Here is a 16,310-nt window from a genome sequence, read left to right on the forward strand (position 1 = left end):
GCAGCGCACGGAAACACCATTTACCTTCCCACTAGAGTGTTACCTATTTATCTACTTGCACTCTGATGTGCTTTCGATCTGCTAGGTTGGCAGGAGCAGGGACCAAGCAATGGGAGCTCACCCCGTCGCGGGGATTCGAACCGCCGACCTTCTGATCGGCAAGCCTTAGGCTCTGTCTAAAAGGCTAAATGCAATTAATACTAGGACACTTTGAACAGAATCAAAATATATAATATTTAATAATCAACTATCACAATTTTTACACCAAGTCTTTCCAAGGAAAGTTGAACATGGAGGGCAACTTCATCAGTCTCACACAATAGCTCTTATCACTCTGTTCAGTCATGACGTGAAGAAGGTATTAAACACCTTGGCCATGGACTTGGAAGTCACAGTTCTGGGTACATAGTAGGAAGAGCTATGTGGCACCAGTTGTGGCAAAGAACCCAGCTGCAATCCTCACCTCACACTGATTGAAGTCTGCTAAAATTAAATCTGGATATAGTAACTGCTATAGTTCTCCCCCACTGTGAGTTCTTTGATGGGAAACAAGAGTGGCCCTGTGACTGACGTGCTTTCCACATTCTTGGCACTGAAATATTTTCCACCGGTGTGAATTCTCTGATGGATCGTGAGTTTGTCCTTCTCAAGGAATCTCTTTCCACATTCCAAGCACTGCTAGGGTTTCTCCCCGTATGGATTCTCTGAAGGGAAGTTAAACTGTCCATTTTTCTGAAGCTCTTTCCACACTCTTGGCACTGACAGGGTTTCTCTCATGGATGAATATTTTTATGGACACATAGCTGCTGGCTGTAACTGAAGCTCTTGCCACACTCTTGGCAGTGATAGGGTTTCTCTCCTGTATGAATTCTTTGATGCGAAGTGAGACTGCTGGTCGTTTTGAAGCTCTTTCCGCATTCCAGACATTCATAGGGTTTTTCCCGTGTATGAATTCTCTGATGGGCAGAGAGATGGCTGGTGTAACGGAAGCTCCTTCCACATTCCAAGCACTGATATGGCTTCTCCCCTGTATGAATATTTCGATGGACAGTAAGCTGGCGGATGTGACTGAATCTCTTTCCACATTCTAAGCAGTGATAAGGTTTCTCCCCTGTATGAATTATCTGGTGGGTAGTTAAACTGTCCTTTTTTCTGTAGCTCTTTCCACACTCTTGGCACTGAAAGGGTTTCTCTCCTTTATGAATTGTTTGATGGGAAGAGAGATTGCTCCCACTATGAAAACTTTTCCCACACTCTTGGCACTGATATGGCTTCTCCCCTGTATGGATTCTACGATGGTAAGTTAGACTGCTCTTTTGACTGAAGCTCTTTCCACACTCTTGGCACTGAAAGGGTTTCTCTCCTGTATGAATTCTTTTATGGGAAGAGAGATTGCTCCCACAATGAAAGCTTTTCCCACACTCTTGGCAATGAAAGGGTTTCTCCCCTGTATGAATTCTCTGATGGACAGTGAGCTTGTTTCTCTGACTGAAGCTCTTTCCACACTCCAAGCACTGATAGCGTTTCTTCCTGATGGGATTTCTTTGATTTGAAGTGGAATGGGAGCTCTGATTGAAGCTCTCTCCGCACTCTGAATAGGACTTCCCCACTGTGTGGATTTTATCATGGTCTCCCTCATTCTTCATCTCCAATTCATCACCACCTGCAGCTAAGTGACAAATAGATTAGAGCCTCAGGAAGCAATGGAACCCCAAATTATGGAACAGTGACAATTAATGCTTGTGCCCCAGTAAAAACTAAAGGGAGTTACATGTGAGGTCTTCCTATGGGGTTCACTGCCTGAGATTCAAAAAGCCTGGTTATTTTCTGGGATGTATTCTGTTTGGCCCAATCATGACATCTGTGCCATCTCCAATGCCAAACACTCCTTTGGTCAACCAGAGACAGAAAGAAGCAAGATCGGAAACGAAGAACCTGACAGAAGCTACTTCCACATCATGAATCACTCTGAATCCCACATTTAAGAAGGCCCGGGCAGTTCAGAGGAGCCTGGTCACGGTTTGAAAAGGCAGAACTGGAGGAAGAATATTTACAGGGAAAGCAGTCAATGGTCTTCCATCCAATTTTTTCTGTGGGAGTATTAGAATCCCAGGGGCTGTGGGTGGTGCTGTTGAGCCCCATCGAAATATCAGAGGTGCCTCCCATAGAGATATATCTTGAATTTCAAAGCGGATAGGATGATCCAAGAGGAAGCCTTACCGAGAGAGTCCAAGATCCCACGATTCTCCTCCATAACCTCCTTGTGCAGAGCTCTCTGGTCAGGATCCAGCAACGCCCACTCCTCGTCTGTGAAATGGACAGCTACATCTTCAAAGCACACTGGACCCTGAAAGAAAAAGAAAAAGGTTCTCCTCTTAGAAAACATCAAGGTGAACAGTTACACTTTGCTCTGATGTTATGTTTTAATGGGATTCTTCTTCTGCACATTTCATGATGAACACATCCCCATTTGCCACATGGAAGGATCCGCTTCCTTCTTTCCCTGTGTGCTGTTCTTGCCAGGTGGGGAGGACCCTCCTGATGCCCTATAGACAACTTCAAGGTGCGCAGGGGGGCAATGACCGGGGGGATGAGAGGGGGAAAGCCCCATTGTGCAACTGATGGGGTGAATCCTGGCCACTGTTTGGTGTGGTGTGTAAACTGCTTAGAAGCCTAGTTTAGCATTCAACCCTTCTTTCCTTGGCGGTTCCTCCCACCTTTCCTCTGTGTCCAACCCGTCCATGACATCCTCTTTCCCCACATGGCTCCTTCCTCCTACCTGCTCTGGTTCCACAGGGGCAGCTTCCCCTTCGCCACCAAGAAAAGATGAACAAACAGGTCTTGCTGGCGTTGTTCGGTCTCCTACCAGAGAAAAAGGTAAGTGCATGCTTCACTCAGAAGGAAAACTACAGGTGGGCCTTCAAAAAAGTAAGAGTAGGCACGTAAATGTGGACGTTGGTAACCGTTTCACATATTAGTTGTGCAAAAATACATCACCCTTTCTCTGGGCTCTTGCCTTCACGAGTCTTCTCCAAAACAGATGACAATAATTCTCGGATTAGTTTCAAAATCCACAAAATGTGATTAAACAGAGAAAAAACTCCTTCCTCCTTACCCAGTGGCCTTACTCTGGAGTCCAACGGAGTTCTCTCTACCTCAGAGGAATCCAGACCCATTTCTGGAAACTGATCCTTCCCCTGCAAGAGCACCAAGCATTCAAAACTATTAGATTGGAACTCGAATGGCAAAGGACACAAACACTTTAGGGGTATCAGATATCATTCCTCGGATCCTTTCCAAAAAAAGGGTGACAAAATTAGTAGAGCATTGGGGGATACTCTCCCTCATGTTCGGAGCCCCTTGGGAGTTTGGATTTGGATTTGATATCCCGCCTTTCACTCCCCTTCAGGAGTCTCAAAGCGGCTAACAATCTCCTTTCCCTTCCTCCCCCACAACAAACACTCTGTGAGGTGAGTGGGGCTGAGAGACTTCAAAGAAGTGTGACTGGCCCAAGGTCACCCAGCAGCTGCATGTGGAGGAGCGGAGACGCGAACCTGGTTCCCCAGATTACGAGACTACCGCTCTTAACCACTACACCACACTGGCTCTATCCACTGGAGTATCCAGAGGAAAGTCTCTCTCACCTGCTTTCTCTCTGCTTGCTTTCTCTCCTCTGCCTGACTCAGCAGGAAACCTTCGGCCAGGGCCACCGCCTGGGAACTGGTCTCCGCTCCACATTCCTTCACCCAGCTCTCCATCTCTGGTGGAAGGACAGCCAGGAACTGCTCCAAGATCACCAGGTCCAGCATCTCAGCTTTCGTGTGGGTTTCTGGTTTCAGCCACTGACGGCAAAGGTGGTAGAGTCGGTTGCAAACCTCTCGGGGTCCTTTGGCCTCCTGGTAGCAAAGCCGCCTGAGCTGCTGGCTCTGCACATCTGAGCGGAGGGTGTCCTCCTCACCCAGGATCCTTTGGACAGACTTTCCCCACATTCCACCATGGCTAAGAATTTGGATGGAATGAAGTCTTGCTGCTTCAGGCCCAGCTGAGTCTTGCTCATCCATCTCTGTTCTCAGGACACCTCCAGGAAATCGAAGGAAGTCCCTACGTCTTCTGCCAAATTCTGTAGGTACTAATGAGAGGTTTTAGCAAATCCTATAAAGCAAATATATTTTTCTGATATACCGGTAAATCTGATACACAGTCAGGTGAATAGAAATATTCCCTGGGCAAGTGTGGATGAGTCTTGCTAGGAACCAGGGCTGGACTGCACCACAACTCAGACTGAGCTTTCCTTAGAAAATAAGGGAAGGAAGAAGGAAGGAAGGAATAATGGATGAGTGAGTCATCTGTACTAAGTGTAACTGGGACCCAAGGCAATAGTGGGGGTCCCTCCCACCCCCAAATATCAGGCCACATTTATTTCCTGCTTCTGTCTCATGTTGCAGCCCTTGCAATCTCCCACATTCTCTTCACCTGGCCAAAGAACAGGTGGGTGGGACCAAATAACTTCTGGGACAGTGTTAAAAAAAGAGAGATATAGGATTTCCCTTATTTCTGTGATAGTAACAATTTTATACTCTTCTTAATATTGTGATATACTGCTTTAATCTGCCATGGGAATTTTGGGTGAACATCAAGTAATTGATTATGATGATGGGGGGGGGGGACTTGTCACAGGAGGAGGGGAGACCAGCTAGAATCATCCCTACCTCTTGGCCTCCCTCATCTGAATCTGCTGCCTCTGGATCTACATTGCTCTCTGCCACAGATTCTCCCCGCTAACTAAGCCCTGTTACCTCTTCAGCTTCAGACACCTCCTCCCCCCAGGCTTCTCCCTCTGACCACTCATCATTGCCCCCAAACCCCTCCCCTGGTCCAGAGCTGCCTTCCCTTGCGGATTCCCCAGCTGGTTCCCTTCACCATTCCTCTGTGCCCATTCAGTCCATGTAGCTCCCTCCTTGCATCCTTTATTCTGTTATCACCAGGTTGGGTGAAGACAGTCCAGCCTCCTGCTCTCAGCTGCCAACCTGGGGCACCTTTTGGGAAGCCCACCAGCAGGCCTGGAGCCCAGGGATAACTATCTCCCCCTGCATTTCCCAGCAGCTGGCATTCAGAAGCATGACGGCCTCCAACTGTGGGGGCCAGGAGCCTGAATTGGCCTCATCCTCTTCTAAAGCCATCTGGCTTGGTGGCCATCCCTTCCTCCTGTGGATGGGAGTTCCATGGGTCTAACTGCGCACTGTGACATGGAAGGACTTTGTTTATCATAGAGGCCAAGGTTTTAGTTCTACCCCTAAATGTTTCCACCTGGGCTAATGAATGTAATTGATTCCTCAATCCCACCGGGATTCCATTGCATGCCCTTTTCTTCCTGACTCAAGCCCCCCCCCCCCCCCCCCATGGGACAAGCGGCATCTTGATGCAAAGGAAGAAGAGACTTGCAGACCTCCTGTTACTTGCAGCCTCCCTGGTTTTGCAGAGAAGAAGGGGGGCAGAACCTCTTATCCCTGACTTGGGGATCCCCCTGCAGGAGCTGAGCAGGCTCCCCATGGACCCGCCCCACTTCTCCCCAATGCACCCTAAGGCAGAAAAGAGAGGAAACTCACCAGGTCCATGAAGGGAAACTGAGGCAGCTCCTGCAGAGGAGACGAAAACCACATTCCCCCTCTTGCAGGCAGGAAGCTGGGAAAGTGGGAGGGGCTTTTGCTCGGGAGGACCGCATCCCCCACTTATTTCCTGTCCTCTCTAGGAATGCAGCTAAGTTCCTTTTAACCCTTGCAAGGTGGAGTAAACCAAGCTCACATTTTCTCTCTCTGAGGAGCCACGCGAATAGCAGAAATAAACCCGAATAAGGCAAGAGAGCTCAGTTGGAGTTTTATGAAGAAAAATTTACAGGGAATGGGGGTAGGCCAAGGTTTTGAAAACGGTATAGGTGCAATTTACTCGGAACAAAAAGCTAAGTTGATTGTAAATAACGTAGTTACAGAAGAGTTTAAGATTGAGAAAGGAACAAGACAGGGTTGCCCAATCTCCCCATTGCTTTTTATATTGGTCCTGGAGGTTCTGCTTAATATGATCAGGAAAGACCAATTGGTTAAAGGTATACAACTCGGAGCCAAACAGTATAAATTGAAAGCTTTTGCTGATGATTTGGTTTTGACATTACAGGAGCCAGAATCCAGCACCAAAAGAGTATTGCAACTAATCCAAGAATTTGGTCAAGTAGCAGGATTTAAGTTGAATAAGGTGAAAACCAAGGTGTTAGAGAAAAATCTTACAGAGATTGAGAAAGAGAGGTTTCAGAAGGAGACAGGATTAACATTGGTTAAGAAAGTGAAATATCTAGGGGTTCACATGACTGCTAAAAATGTGAATTTATTTAAAGATAATTATGAAAAATGTTGGATGGAAGTGAAAAAGGATTTGGAAATATGGTCAAAATTGAAGTTATCATTGTTGGGCCGAATTGCTGTGATAAAGATGAATGTATTGCCTAGGATGTTGTTTTTGTTTCAAACATTGCAGATTTTGGACAAGATGGACTGTTTCAAGAAATGGCCGAGAGATATTTCGAGATTTGTCTGGCAGGGCAAGAAGCCAAGAATAAAATTTAAGATTTTAACTGATGCTAAAGAAAGAGGTGGATTTGCCCTCCCAGACCTTAAACTTTATTATGAATCAGCCGCATTTTGCTGGCTGAAAGACTGGCTGCTTCTTGAAAACACGGACATTTTGGATTTAGAAGGTTTTAACAATGTCTTTGGATGGCATGCATATTTATGGTATGACAAGGTTAAAGCACATAAGGCCTTTAAGAACCATATTGTCAGAAAAGCACTGTTTAATGTCTGGGTGAGATATAAGGATTTGTTGGAAAGTAAAACACCAAGGTGGCTGTCACCAATGGAGGCTAAGGCTCTGAAAAAAACTAATATGGAGACAAATTGGCCAAAATACTGTGAAATTTTAGAACAAGATGGAGATAGATTAAAGCTGCAGAGCTTTGACAAATTAAAAACTAAAGTTCGAGACTGGCTTCATTATTATCAAATAAGGGAGGCTTATAATTTAGATAAGAAGATTGGTTTCCAGGAGGAAAAATGAAAATTGGAAACAGAATTGTTAGATCCTAAAACTAAGAATCTGTCAAGAATGTATAACTTGCTGTTGAAATGGAATACACAGGATGAAACGGTTAAATCTGTTATGATTAAATGGGCACAAGATTTTGGACATAACATTATGTTTGCTGACTGGGAACAGTTATGGACCACAGGTATGAAATTTACGGCTTGTAATGCCTTAAGAGAAAATATAATGAAAATGATTTACAGGTGGTACTTAACCCCAGTCAAGCTAGCAAAAATTTATCATTTGCCAGATAGTAAATGTTGGAAATGTAAAGAGACGGAGGGTACATTTTTTCACCTTTGGTGGACATGCCCAAGGATTAAGGCTTTCTGGGAAATGATATATAATGAACTGAAAAAGGTATTTAAATATACCTTTCTGAAGAAACCAGAGGCCTTTCTTCTGGGCATGGTCGGCCAATTGGTGCGAAGGGAGGATAGAACTTTCTTTATGTATGCTACAACAGCAGCAAGAATACTCATCGGGAAGTACTGGAAGACACAAGAATTGCCCACCCGAGAAGAATGGCAGATGAAAGTGATGGATTACATGGAACTGGCTGAGATGACCGGCAGAATTCGAGACCAGGGAGAAGGGTCAATGGAAGAAGATTGGTAAAATTCAAAATATATCTTCAAAAGTACTGCAATATAAAAGAATGTTAGAAAGAGGTTGGAAAAAGAATATTAGGTCGTTCTGGTAGATATGATATAATGGACTAAGCAAAAATGAGTTGATGAAATTGATGAATTAGAGGAGGTCTAACCACATTATTTTAATTTTAAAATACGTAAATGAAAATAAGGTTAGAAGGATTTGCTGGAAACACGATCTGAACTAGAATACAAAACTGGGAGGTGAGAGGAGGTCATGGAAATAAGTAAAGGGAAAAGGCTATGTAAAGGTTTAATCTGTCTTTGTTTTACTTTAACTCAATGTATTTTTATATTTTTTGTCAAGTTTTCTTTTTTATTCTATCTTATTGTTCTTCTTTACTTGTTTTTTTCTTGCTTTGTTATGGCTAAAGTTTTTTTTTTTGTATTTTGTATGGTTTTTCTTTTTCTTTTTTGTAACTTTAAATCTGGAATAAATATCATTTTAAAAAAAGAGAGAGAGAGAGAGAGAGCTCAGTTGGTAGAACATGAGTCCCTTTGATCTCAGGCTCTTGGGTTCGAGCCCCAGGTTGGGCAAGAGATTCCTGCGCGGCCGAGGGTTGGGCTAGATGACTTTGGGGGTCCCTAAGCAGGATGACTCCCTGGCCCCCGTGGCTGGCCTTCTGCGCTGTTCCTTGGAACCCTTGCAAAGCGGGGCTCCCCAGGCCCCCTTCCCTCTCTTCTTGGGGGACCCTCCTGGCTGCCCTGCCCGCCGGGGACTCCCCCATCTCCCCAACGCGGAAGAGAAAGGAGACTCACCGGATCCCCGAAGGCGCCACCGAGGCAGCACTTGCGGAGCAGAGAGACAACAGCCCTTCTTCTCCTGCAGGAAGAGATGGGAGACAGCCTCCTCCCTTTATTTCCTGTCCTCTCTAGGAATCCAATTCAGCTCCTTTTAACCCTTGGCGCTCCGGGCGCCCCAGCTCCCCCCTCTCACCCTCTGCAATGCCGGAGCCCCGAGCATGGCCTGCACCCAGGGGGGGCTTATTTGGGGGACCCCCTGGACTGGCCTCTGAGCTACTCCCTCCCTCGGAAACAGGCGCAGGAGGAGCACGAAAGGTCCTGCAAGGACATCCTCCTGGCGGGCCTTTTCCTCGCCACCAGCCTGGCTCTCATTTTGATGCCAGCAGCACCTTGAAAGGACCGAGACCTGAACTCTGAGGCCAAACACTGCCTTAAAACCGCACCTGCCTCTTCCCGACCCCATTTCCTTCGGCGTTTCTCTCTTATTTTTTCTTCCTAATACAGTGGTACCTCTGGTTAAGAACTTAATTCGTTCTGGAGGTCCGTTCTTAACCCGAATCTGTTCTTAACCTGAGGTGCCACTTTAGCTAATGGGGCCTCCCGCTGCCGCCGTGCGATTTCTGTTCTCATCCTGAGGTAAAGTTCTTAACCTGAGGTACTACTTCCAGGCTAGTGCAGTCTGTAACCTGAAGTGTTTGTAACCTGAGGTGTTTGTAACCTGAGGTACCACAGCAAGGCATTTTCCTTTTAATATTTCCTATTTTCCCAAATAAAGACAACCCTTCTTGTGATATGTGGAAGCTCTAAGTAAGCTTATCACCTTGTAGAACTACAATCCGTTCCGGAAGACATTTGAAAACTCAGGCGCAAAAGAACAAATGGAAAAACACAGAGCGGAAGCTGTTCAGTGTCCAAGGGACGTTCGAAAACAGAAGCAATTACTTCCAGGTTTTCGGCATTCGAAAACCGAAACATTCTGGTTCAAAGATGCTAAAAAACTGAGGTTCCGCAGTATATCAAATAAGCTTTATTTGTCTAGTATCCTTTAGATGTCACTACCTTTCTTCTCCCGCCTAACAATCAGCGACGGAAATGAGGATGGGAACTTTGTACGTGGGATGCAACATTTTATTGAAACAGTGCAATGAGATTCTATTCCCTCTTAAACACATTTCTGCCCTTAGCTCTTCCCTTTATCTTCTTCCTTCCATCTTTGAAGGGATACTCTGGAGGACCCTAAAACAAACCAGCTTGTCCTTCTCTTGCTCCCAGCTCCCTTTGGCTTAAGATGAACCAAGAACTCTGCTTCCTCCTGGATAAAATTCTTTCCTCTTGGCGTACGTCCATTGTGAGTGATCAGAGGACAGCAGAAAGGGAATCCTTGACTTAAGCTTCTCACAGAAGAAAGGAAAATATAAAGTATGTGAATTCATCATATGATCAGAATTTGCTTCCATATCACCGGTTCGTGACTCAGTGGAGGGAATAACTGAAATAAAAACTCAGAACCAAGAGAATGAGAGCAATCTCAGCATCCTGCAGGTACCTGCTTTATTCAAACTATTGCAATAGGACATCCTTGCTAACCAGTTGTTCAGCAGTACGGCTAGTTTGAAAAGGCTGCCAGGAGGCATATTAAAAGAAAGATTATATACACAACACACAAAGAATCATAAAATGCCACAACACTCTTCCACTTGCATCAAGAAAAGTTACAGGTCATGGGACACATGGCTTCATGTGGATATCGGACTCCTCTGAAAATACCTTGCGGTATCTCAGAGTGCCCAGGTCATTTGGGTCTCATACGTCTCACTTTGACACCATGCCCATGGCAACCAGGTCTTCCAAGGGACCGTTGACATTTCAATCCCATATATGACTTCCCTGGTACCAAAAGATGTCAAAGACCTTTGAGGAGATATGCGAGTTCTCACACGGAGGCTAGCTCAACTCCTTCCTCTTTCTCCAAACATCACCTGCACTTCTAGGATCAGATAAGGCTGGAAGCGGTAGGCAATGTACACATCACAGCTTTACACAGTGCAGGAGCGTGGCATGAGGATTACAAAATGCAGGCATACAAAAATCATGCCTAATACATTCTATTGAAAAGGCTAAATGCAATAAGTACTAGGACACTTTGGACAGAATAAAAATCTTTAATATCTAATATTCAATCAACTATACTATCACAAATTTTACCCCAAGTCCTTCCTAGGAAAGTTCAGCGTGGACAGCAATCTCATCAGTGTCACCAAATCACTCTTATCCCTCACCCCAGGCATGATGTGAAGAAAATATTCAATGAATGAATCTTTATTTGCGTCAGCCCCCGGCCATACCAATAAAACAACAATATGATATACAAAGAATAAAAATAAAAAGTCCATTATATAAAATGCACTGTAGGGTTTTGAGTCAATAGTCAAATAGTGCCTCTTATTCTAATTGTCCCAGGTTTGCAACCCAATCCAAATTGCAACCTTTGCTGTCACCTGCTCAACTTGATCTGCCAAGAGAAAGGAAACTGTGAAGAAGGCATTAAACACCTTGGCCAAGAACTTGCAAATCAGTTCTTGGGTATGTTGTAGGAATTACTATGGGGCACCAGATGTGGCAAAGAACCCAACTGCAATTCTCACCTCATACAAACTAAGGGCTCCTAAAATTAATCTGTATACAGCCACTACTATAATTTGCCCCCAATGTGAGTTCTTTGATGGGAAGCGAGGCGGGCCCTGTGACTGAAGCTATTCCCACATTCTTGGCACTAAAATAGTTTTCTCTTGCTGTGAATTCTTTGATGGCTCGTGAGTTTGGCTTTCTCAATAAATCTCTTTCCACATTCCAAGCACTGATAGGGTTTCTCCCCTGTATGAATTTTGTGATGGGTTGTGAGATGGGCGCTCTGGGTGAATTTCTTTCCACATTCCAAGCACTGATACGGCTTCTCCCCTGTATGAATTCTTTGATGGACACTGAGAAGGCCTCTTTGAACGAAGCTCTTTCCACATTCGAAACACTGATATGGCTTCTCCCCTGTATGAATCCTCTGATGGACAGTGAGCTGGCGTCTGTCAACGAAGCCCCTTCCACATTCGAAGCACTGATAGGGCTTCTCCCCCGAATGACTCCTCTGATGGACACTGAAATGGCGTCTGTCAATGAAGCCCCTTCCACATTCCAAGCACTGATAAGGTTTTTCCCCTTTATGAATTCTCTCATGGGAAGTAAAATTGTTCTTTTTTCTGAAGCTCTTGCCACACTCTTGGCACTGATAGGGTTTCTCCCCTGTATGACTTCTCTGATGGGAAGTTAAACTGCGCTTTTTTCTGAAGCCTTTACCACATTCCAAGCACTGATAGGGTTTCTCCCCTGTATGAATTCTGTGATGGATTGTGAGATGGGCGCTCTGGGTGAATTTCTTTCCACATTCCAAGCACTGATATGGCTTCTCCCCTGTATGAATTCTTTGATGGACATTGAGCTGGCTTTGGTGACTGAAGCTCTTTCCACATTCCAAGCACTGATAGGGTGTCTCTCCGGTATGAATTCTCTGATGGACAGTGAGCTGGCTTTTTCGAAAGAAGCTCTTGCCACATTCCAAGCACTGATATGGCTTCTCCCCTGTATGAATTCTTTGATGGACATTGAGCTGGCTTTGGTGACTGAAGCTCTTTCCACATTCCAAGCACTGATAGGGTGTCTCTCCGCTATGAATTCTCTGATGGACAGTGAGCTGGCTTCTTCGAAAGAAGCTCTTGCCACATTCCAAGCACTGATATGGTTTTTCCCCTGTATGAATTCTCTGATGGGAATTTAAACTGCCCTTTTGACTGAAGCTCTTTCCACACTCTTGGCACTGATAGGGTTTCTCCCCTGTATGAATTCTCTGATGGACAGTTAGATTGTTTCTCTCCCTGAAGCTCTTGCCACACTCCAAGCACTGATAGGGTTCTCCCCCTATATGAATTCCCTGATGGACAGTGAGCTGGCTTCTTCGAAAGAAGCTCTTGCCACACTCCAAGCACTGATATGGTTTTTCCCCTGTATGAATTCTCTGATGGGAATTTAAACTGCCCTTTTGAGTGAAGCTCTTTCCACACTCTTGGCACTGATAGGGGTTCTCCCCTGTATGAATTCTCTGATGGACAGTTAGCTTGTTTCTCTCCCTGAAGCTCTTTCCACACTCCAAGCACTGATATGGTTTTTCCCCTGTATGAATTCTCTGATGGGAAGTGAAACTTATTTTCCAAGTGAAAGTCTTTCCACATTGCAAGCAGTGATATGGTTTCCCCCCGGAATGAAGTATGTGATGGGAAGTGAGCTGGGTGCTCTGACTGAAGCTCTTTCCACATTCAAAGCATCGATAAGGTTTCTCCCTCGAATGAATCCTCTGATGGACAGTGAGCTGGCGTCTGTCAATGAAGCCCCTTCCACATTCCAAGCAGTGATAAGGTTTCTCCCCTGTATGAATTCTCTGATGGGCAGTTAAACTGCCCTTTTGACTGAAGCTCTTTCCACACTCTTGGCAATGAAAGGGTTTCTCCCCTGTATGAATTCTCTGATGGACAGTGAGCTTGTTTCTCTCCCTGAAGCTCTTTCCACATTCCAAGCACTGATAGGGTTTCTTCTCAAGGGGATTTCTTTGATTTGAAGTGGAATGGGAGCTCTGACTGAAGCTCTCTCTGCACTCTGAATATGGATATGACTTCCCCACTGTGTGGCTTTCGTCGTGGTCTCTCTTGTTCTTCAGCTCCAATTCATCACCACCTGGAACTGAGAGAGAAACAGATTGGAGCCTCAGGAAGCAATGGAACCACCAATTATGCAGTAGTAGTGCTAAGTAATGCTTGTGACCCAGGAAGAACTGAAGGGACTTAGATGTGAGGTCTTCCTACAGGGTTCACTGCCTGAAAGCCTGGCTATTTTCTGGGATGGATTTTGTTTGGCCCAGTTATGGGATCTGTGCCATCTCCAATGTCACTCGTCTCTTAAGTCAACTAAGGACAGAAAGAAGAAAGAACTGAAACAAAAAATCTGACAGAAGCTACTTGAACTTCCTGAATCACTTTGAAGCCTACATTTAAGAAGGCCTTGAGCAGTTCAGAGGAGCCTGGGAAAAATACGGAGGGGTATCTTATCCTCCCCAGAGGCTCTCCAGCTGAGCTCCTTTCCCCCTGCTCAGCACCCTGCGCCTCTGGCGGCCCTGGCCCTATGCAGGGAAGGAGAGGGGTCAGCCTTCCTTCTCCTCCTGCTCCTCTGCATCTGGCCAGATGGTTCCCAGCCCTACTGGAATCATGGCGGCTTTCCTGAGGCCCTTCCTGTGCTGCTGCCCCCAGAGAAGGGGCCCTGATGGGAGGCTGTGGGCCTGCAGACAGGCCAGCCCTTCAAGAGCAAAAGGGGAGCCATCTTGGAGCGGGTAGGCATGATGATGATGAGGTTGATGATAATTGTAATAATTTTATTGTTTATAACCCGCCCATCTTGCTGCGTTTCATGCTTTGAAAAGGCAGAACTGGAGGAAGAATATTCACAGAGAAAGCAGTCAATACTCTTCCATCCAAAGTTTTCTGTGGGAGTATTAGAATCCCAGGGGCTGTGGGTAGTGCTGTTGAGCCCTATCGAAAATTCAGAGGCTCCACCCATAGAGATATGTCTCGAATTTCAAAGCAGATAGAATGATCCAAGAGGAAGCCTTACCGAGAGAGTCCAAGATCCCACGATTCTCCTCCGTGACGTCCTTGTGCAGAGCTCTCTGGTCAGGATCCAGCAACGCCCACTCCTCGCCTGTGAAATGCACAGCTACATCTTCAAAGCACACTGGACCCTAAAAGAAAAAGAAAAAGGTAGTCCTCTTAGACAACATCAAGGTGAACAGTTACACTTTGCTCTGTTGTCTTCTGCCTCTTAACTGATGTTATGTTTTAATGGGATTCTTCTTCTGCACATTTCATTATGGACACATCCCCATTTGCCACATGGAAGGATCCCCTTCCTTCTTTCCCTGTGTGCTGTTCTTGCCAGGTGGGGAGGACCCTCCTGATGCCCTATAGACAACTTCAAGGTGCGCAGGGGGGCAATGACCGGGGGGATGAGAGGGGGAAAGCCCCATTGTGCGACTGATGGGGTGAATCCTGGCCACTGTTTGGTGTGGTGTGTAAACTGCTTAGAAGCCTAGTTTAGCATTCAACCATTCTTTCCTTCGCGGTCCCTCCCACCTTTCCTCTGTGTCCAACCCGTCCATGACATCTTCTTTCCCCACATGGCTCCTTCCTCCTACCTGCTCTGGTTCCACAGGGGCAGCTTCCCCTTCGCCACCAAGAAAAGATGGACAAACAGGTCTTGCTGGCGTTGTTCCGTCTCCTATGAGAGAAAAAGGTAAGTGCATGCTTCACTCAGAAAGAAAGCTATAGGTGGGCCTTCAAAAAATTAAGGGTAGCCATGTAAACGTGGACGTTGGTAACCATTTCACATATTAGATGTGCAAAAATATATCACCCTTTCTCTGGGCTCTTGGCTTTACGTGTCTTCTCCAAAAAAGATGTCGAGAACTCACAAATTAGTTTCAAAAACAACATAATGTGATAAAATGGGGGAGAAATAACTCATTCCTCCTTACCTAGCGGCCTCTCTCTGGAGTCCAACGGAATTCTCTCTACCTTAGAGGAATCCAGACCCATTTCTGGAAACTGATCCTTTCTCTGCAAGAGCAACAAGCATTCAAAAGAATTACATTAGAACTGGAATGGCAAAGGACACAAAAACTTTAGGGGTATCAGATGTCATTCCTCGGATCCTTTCCAAAAGAAATTAGTAGAGAATTGGGGGATACTCTCAACTTTGGAGCCCCAGAGTATGGAGTATCCAGAGGAAAATCTCTCTTACCTGCTTTCTCTCTGCCTGCTTTCTCTCCTCTGCCTGACTCAGGAGGAAACCTTCGGCCAGGGCCACCGCCTGGGAACTGGTCTCCGCTCCACATTCCCTCACCCAGCTCTCCACCTCTGGTGGAAGGACAGCCAGGAACTGCTCCAAGATCACCAGGTCCAGCATCTCAGCTTTCGTGTGGGTTTCTGGTTTCAGCCACTGACGGCAAAGGTGGTAGAGTTGGTTGCAAACCTCTCGGGGTCCTTTGGCCTCCTGGTAGCAAAGCCGCCCGAGCTGCTGGCTCTGTACATCTGAGCGGAGGGTGTCCTCCTCACTCAGGATCCTCTGGGCAGACTTTTCCCAGATTCGTCCATGGCTAAGGGTTTCGATGGAATGAAGTCTTGCTGCTTCAGGCCCAGCTGAGTTTTGCTCATCCATCTGTGTTCTCAGGACACCTCCAAGAAATTGAAAGATGTCCCTACGTCTGCTACCAAGTTCTGCCTGTCCTAATGAGTGGTTTTAGCAAATCCTATAAAGCAAATATATTTTTCTAATATACCGGTAAATCTGATACACAGTCAGATGAATAGAAATGTTCCCTGGACAAGCGTGGATGAGTCTTGCTAGGAACCAGGGCTGGACTGCACCACAACTCAGACTGAGCTTTCCTTAAAAAATAAAGGAAGGAAGAAGAAGGAAGGAAGGAAGAATGGATGAGTGAGTCATCTGTACTAAGTGTAACTGGGACCCAAGGCAATAGTGGGGGTCCCTCTGGATCTAGATTACTCTCTGCCACAGATTCCCCTAGCTCACTAAGCCCCGTTACCTCTTCAGACACCTCCTCCTCCCTTTGACGACTCATCATTGCCCCACCAACCCCTCCTCTGGCCCAGAGCCTCCTTCCCTTGTGGG

General features: G+C 45.9%; 2 protein-coding genes and 1 long non-coding RNA gene across 16 annotated transcripts in view; 1 reads left to right on the forward strand and 2 right to left on the reverse strand.

Annotated features, from left to right (window-relative positions):
• Positions 1–11,103, forward strand: part of LOC308484547 — a 36,131-nt gene extending 25,028 nt beyond the window's left edge. For all 3 annotated transcript variants that reach the window (XR_013989961.1, XR_013989962.1, XR_013989963.1), the window contains one exon: positions 11,070–11,103. This is a non-coding gene — a long non-coding RNA (uncharacterized lncRNA). The remainder of the gene's footprint in view (positions 1–11,069) is intronic.
• The window catches only part of LOC308484093 (uncharacterized protein), a 38,901-nt gene that overhangs the window by 10,529 nt on the left and 12,062 nt on the right, over positions 1–16,310 (reverse strand). For 3 of the 11 annotated variants that reach the window (XM_081018646.1, XM_081018644.1, XM_081018647.1), the window contains exons 2-5: positions 3,645–4,152; positions 3,116–3,197; positions 2,780–2,862; positions 2,221–2,347 (exon numbers count right to left, since the gene is read on the reverse strand). In XM_081018646.1, coding sequence (XP_080874772.1) covers positions 2,221–2,347; positions 2,780–2,862; positions 3,116–3,197; positions 3,645–4,061 — 709 coding nt within the window. In that variant the 5' untranslated portion in view covers positions 4,062–4,152. Of the gene's footprint in view, positions 1–2,220; positions 2,348–2,779; positions 2,863–3,115; positions 3,198–3,644; positions 4,292–5,602; positions 6,130–8,539; positions 8,639–16,310 lie in introns of those variants that run through there. The other 8 variants (XM_081018634.1, XM_081018635.1, XM_081018633.1 and 5 more) reach the window with 7 other exon arrangements.
• LOC308484094 (uncharacterized protein) lies at positions 10,046–15,891 on the reverse strand. Of its 2 annotated transcripts, none has more exons than XM_081018649.1 (5): positions 15,420–15,891; positions 15,154–15,235; positions 14,815–14,897; positions 14,235–14,361; positions 10,046–13,304 (listed from the first exon to the last, which is right to left on the reverse strand). In XM_081018649.1, the coding sequence occupies exons 1-5, from the start codon at positions 15,834–15,836 to the stop codon at positions 11,302–11,304; spliced, it is 2,712 nt and encodes a 903-aa protein (XP_080874775.1). In that variant the 5' UTR covers positions 15,837–15,891; the 3' UTR covers positions 10,046–11,301. The 2 variants fall into 2 exon arrangements, with proteins under 2 accessions (XP_080874775.1, XP_080874774.1); XM_081018648.1 differs by having other exon boundaries at positions 10,046–13,310.

This window comes from Podarcis pityusensis, assembly GCF_964106645.2.
Source record: "Podarcis pityusensis genome assembly, chromosome: 8".
NCBI classification, from domain to species: Eukaryota; Metazoa; Chordata; class Lepidosauria; order Squamata; family Lacertidae; genus Podarcis; species Podarcis pityusensis.

Coding starts and splice junctions, on each gene's coding strand:
- LOC308484094 (XM_081018648.1), bottom strand. CDS start 15,836: ATGGATGAGCAAAACTCAGCTGGGCCTGAAGCAGCAAGACTTCATTCC. Junction 15,236..15,419: donor AGCAGGCAGAGAGAAAGCAG/GTAAGAGAGATT, acceptor TTGCTCTTGCAG/AGAAAGGATCAGTTTCCAGA. Junction 13,311..14,234: donor TGGGATCTTGGACTCTCTCG/GTAAGGCTTCCT, acceptor TTTCTCTCTCAG/TTCCAGGTGGTGATGAATTG.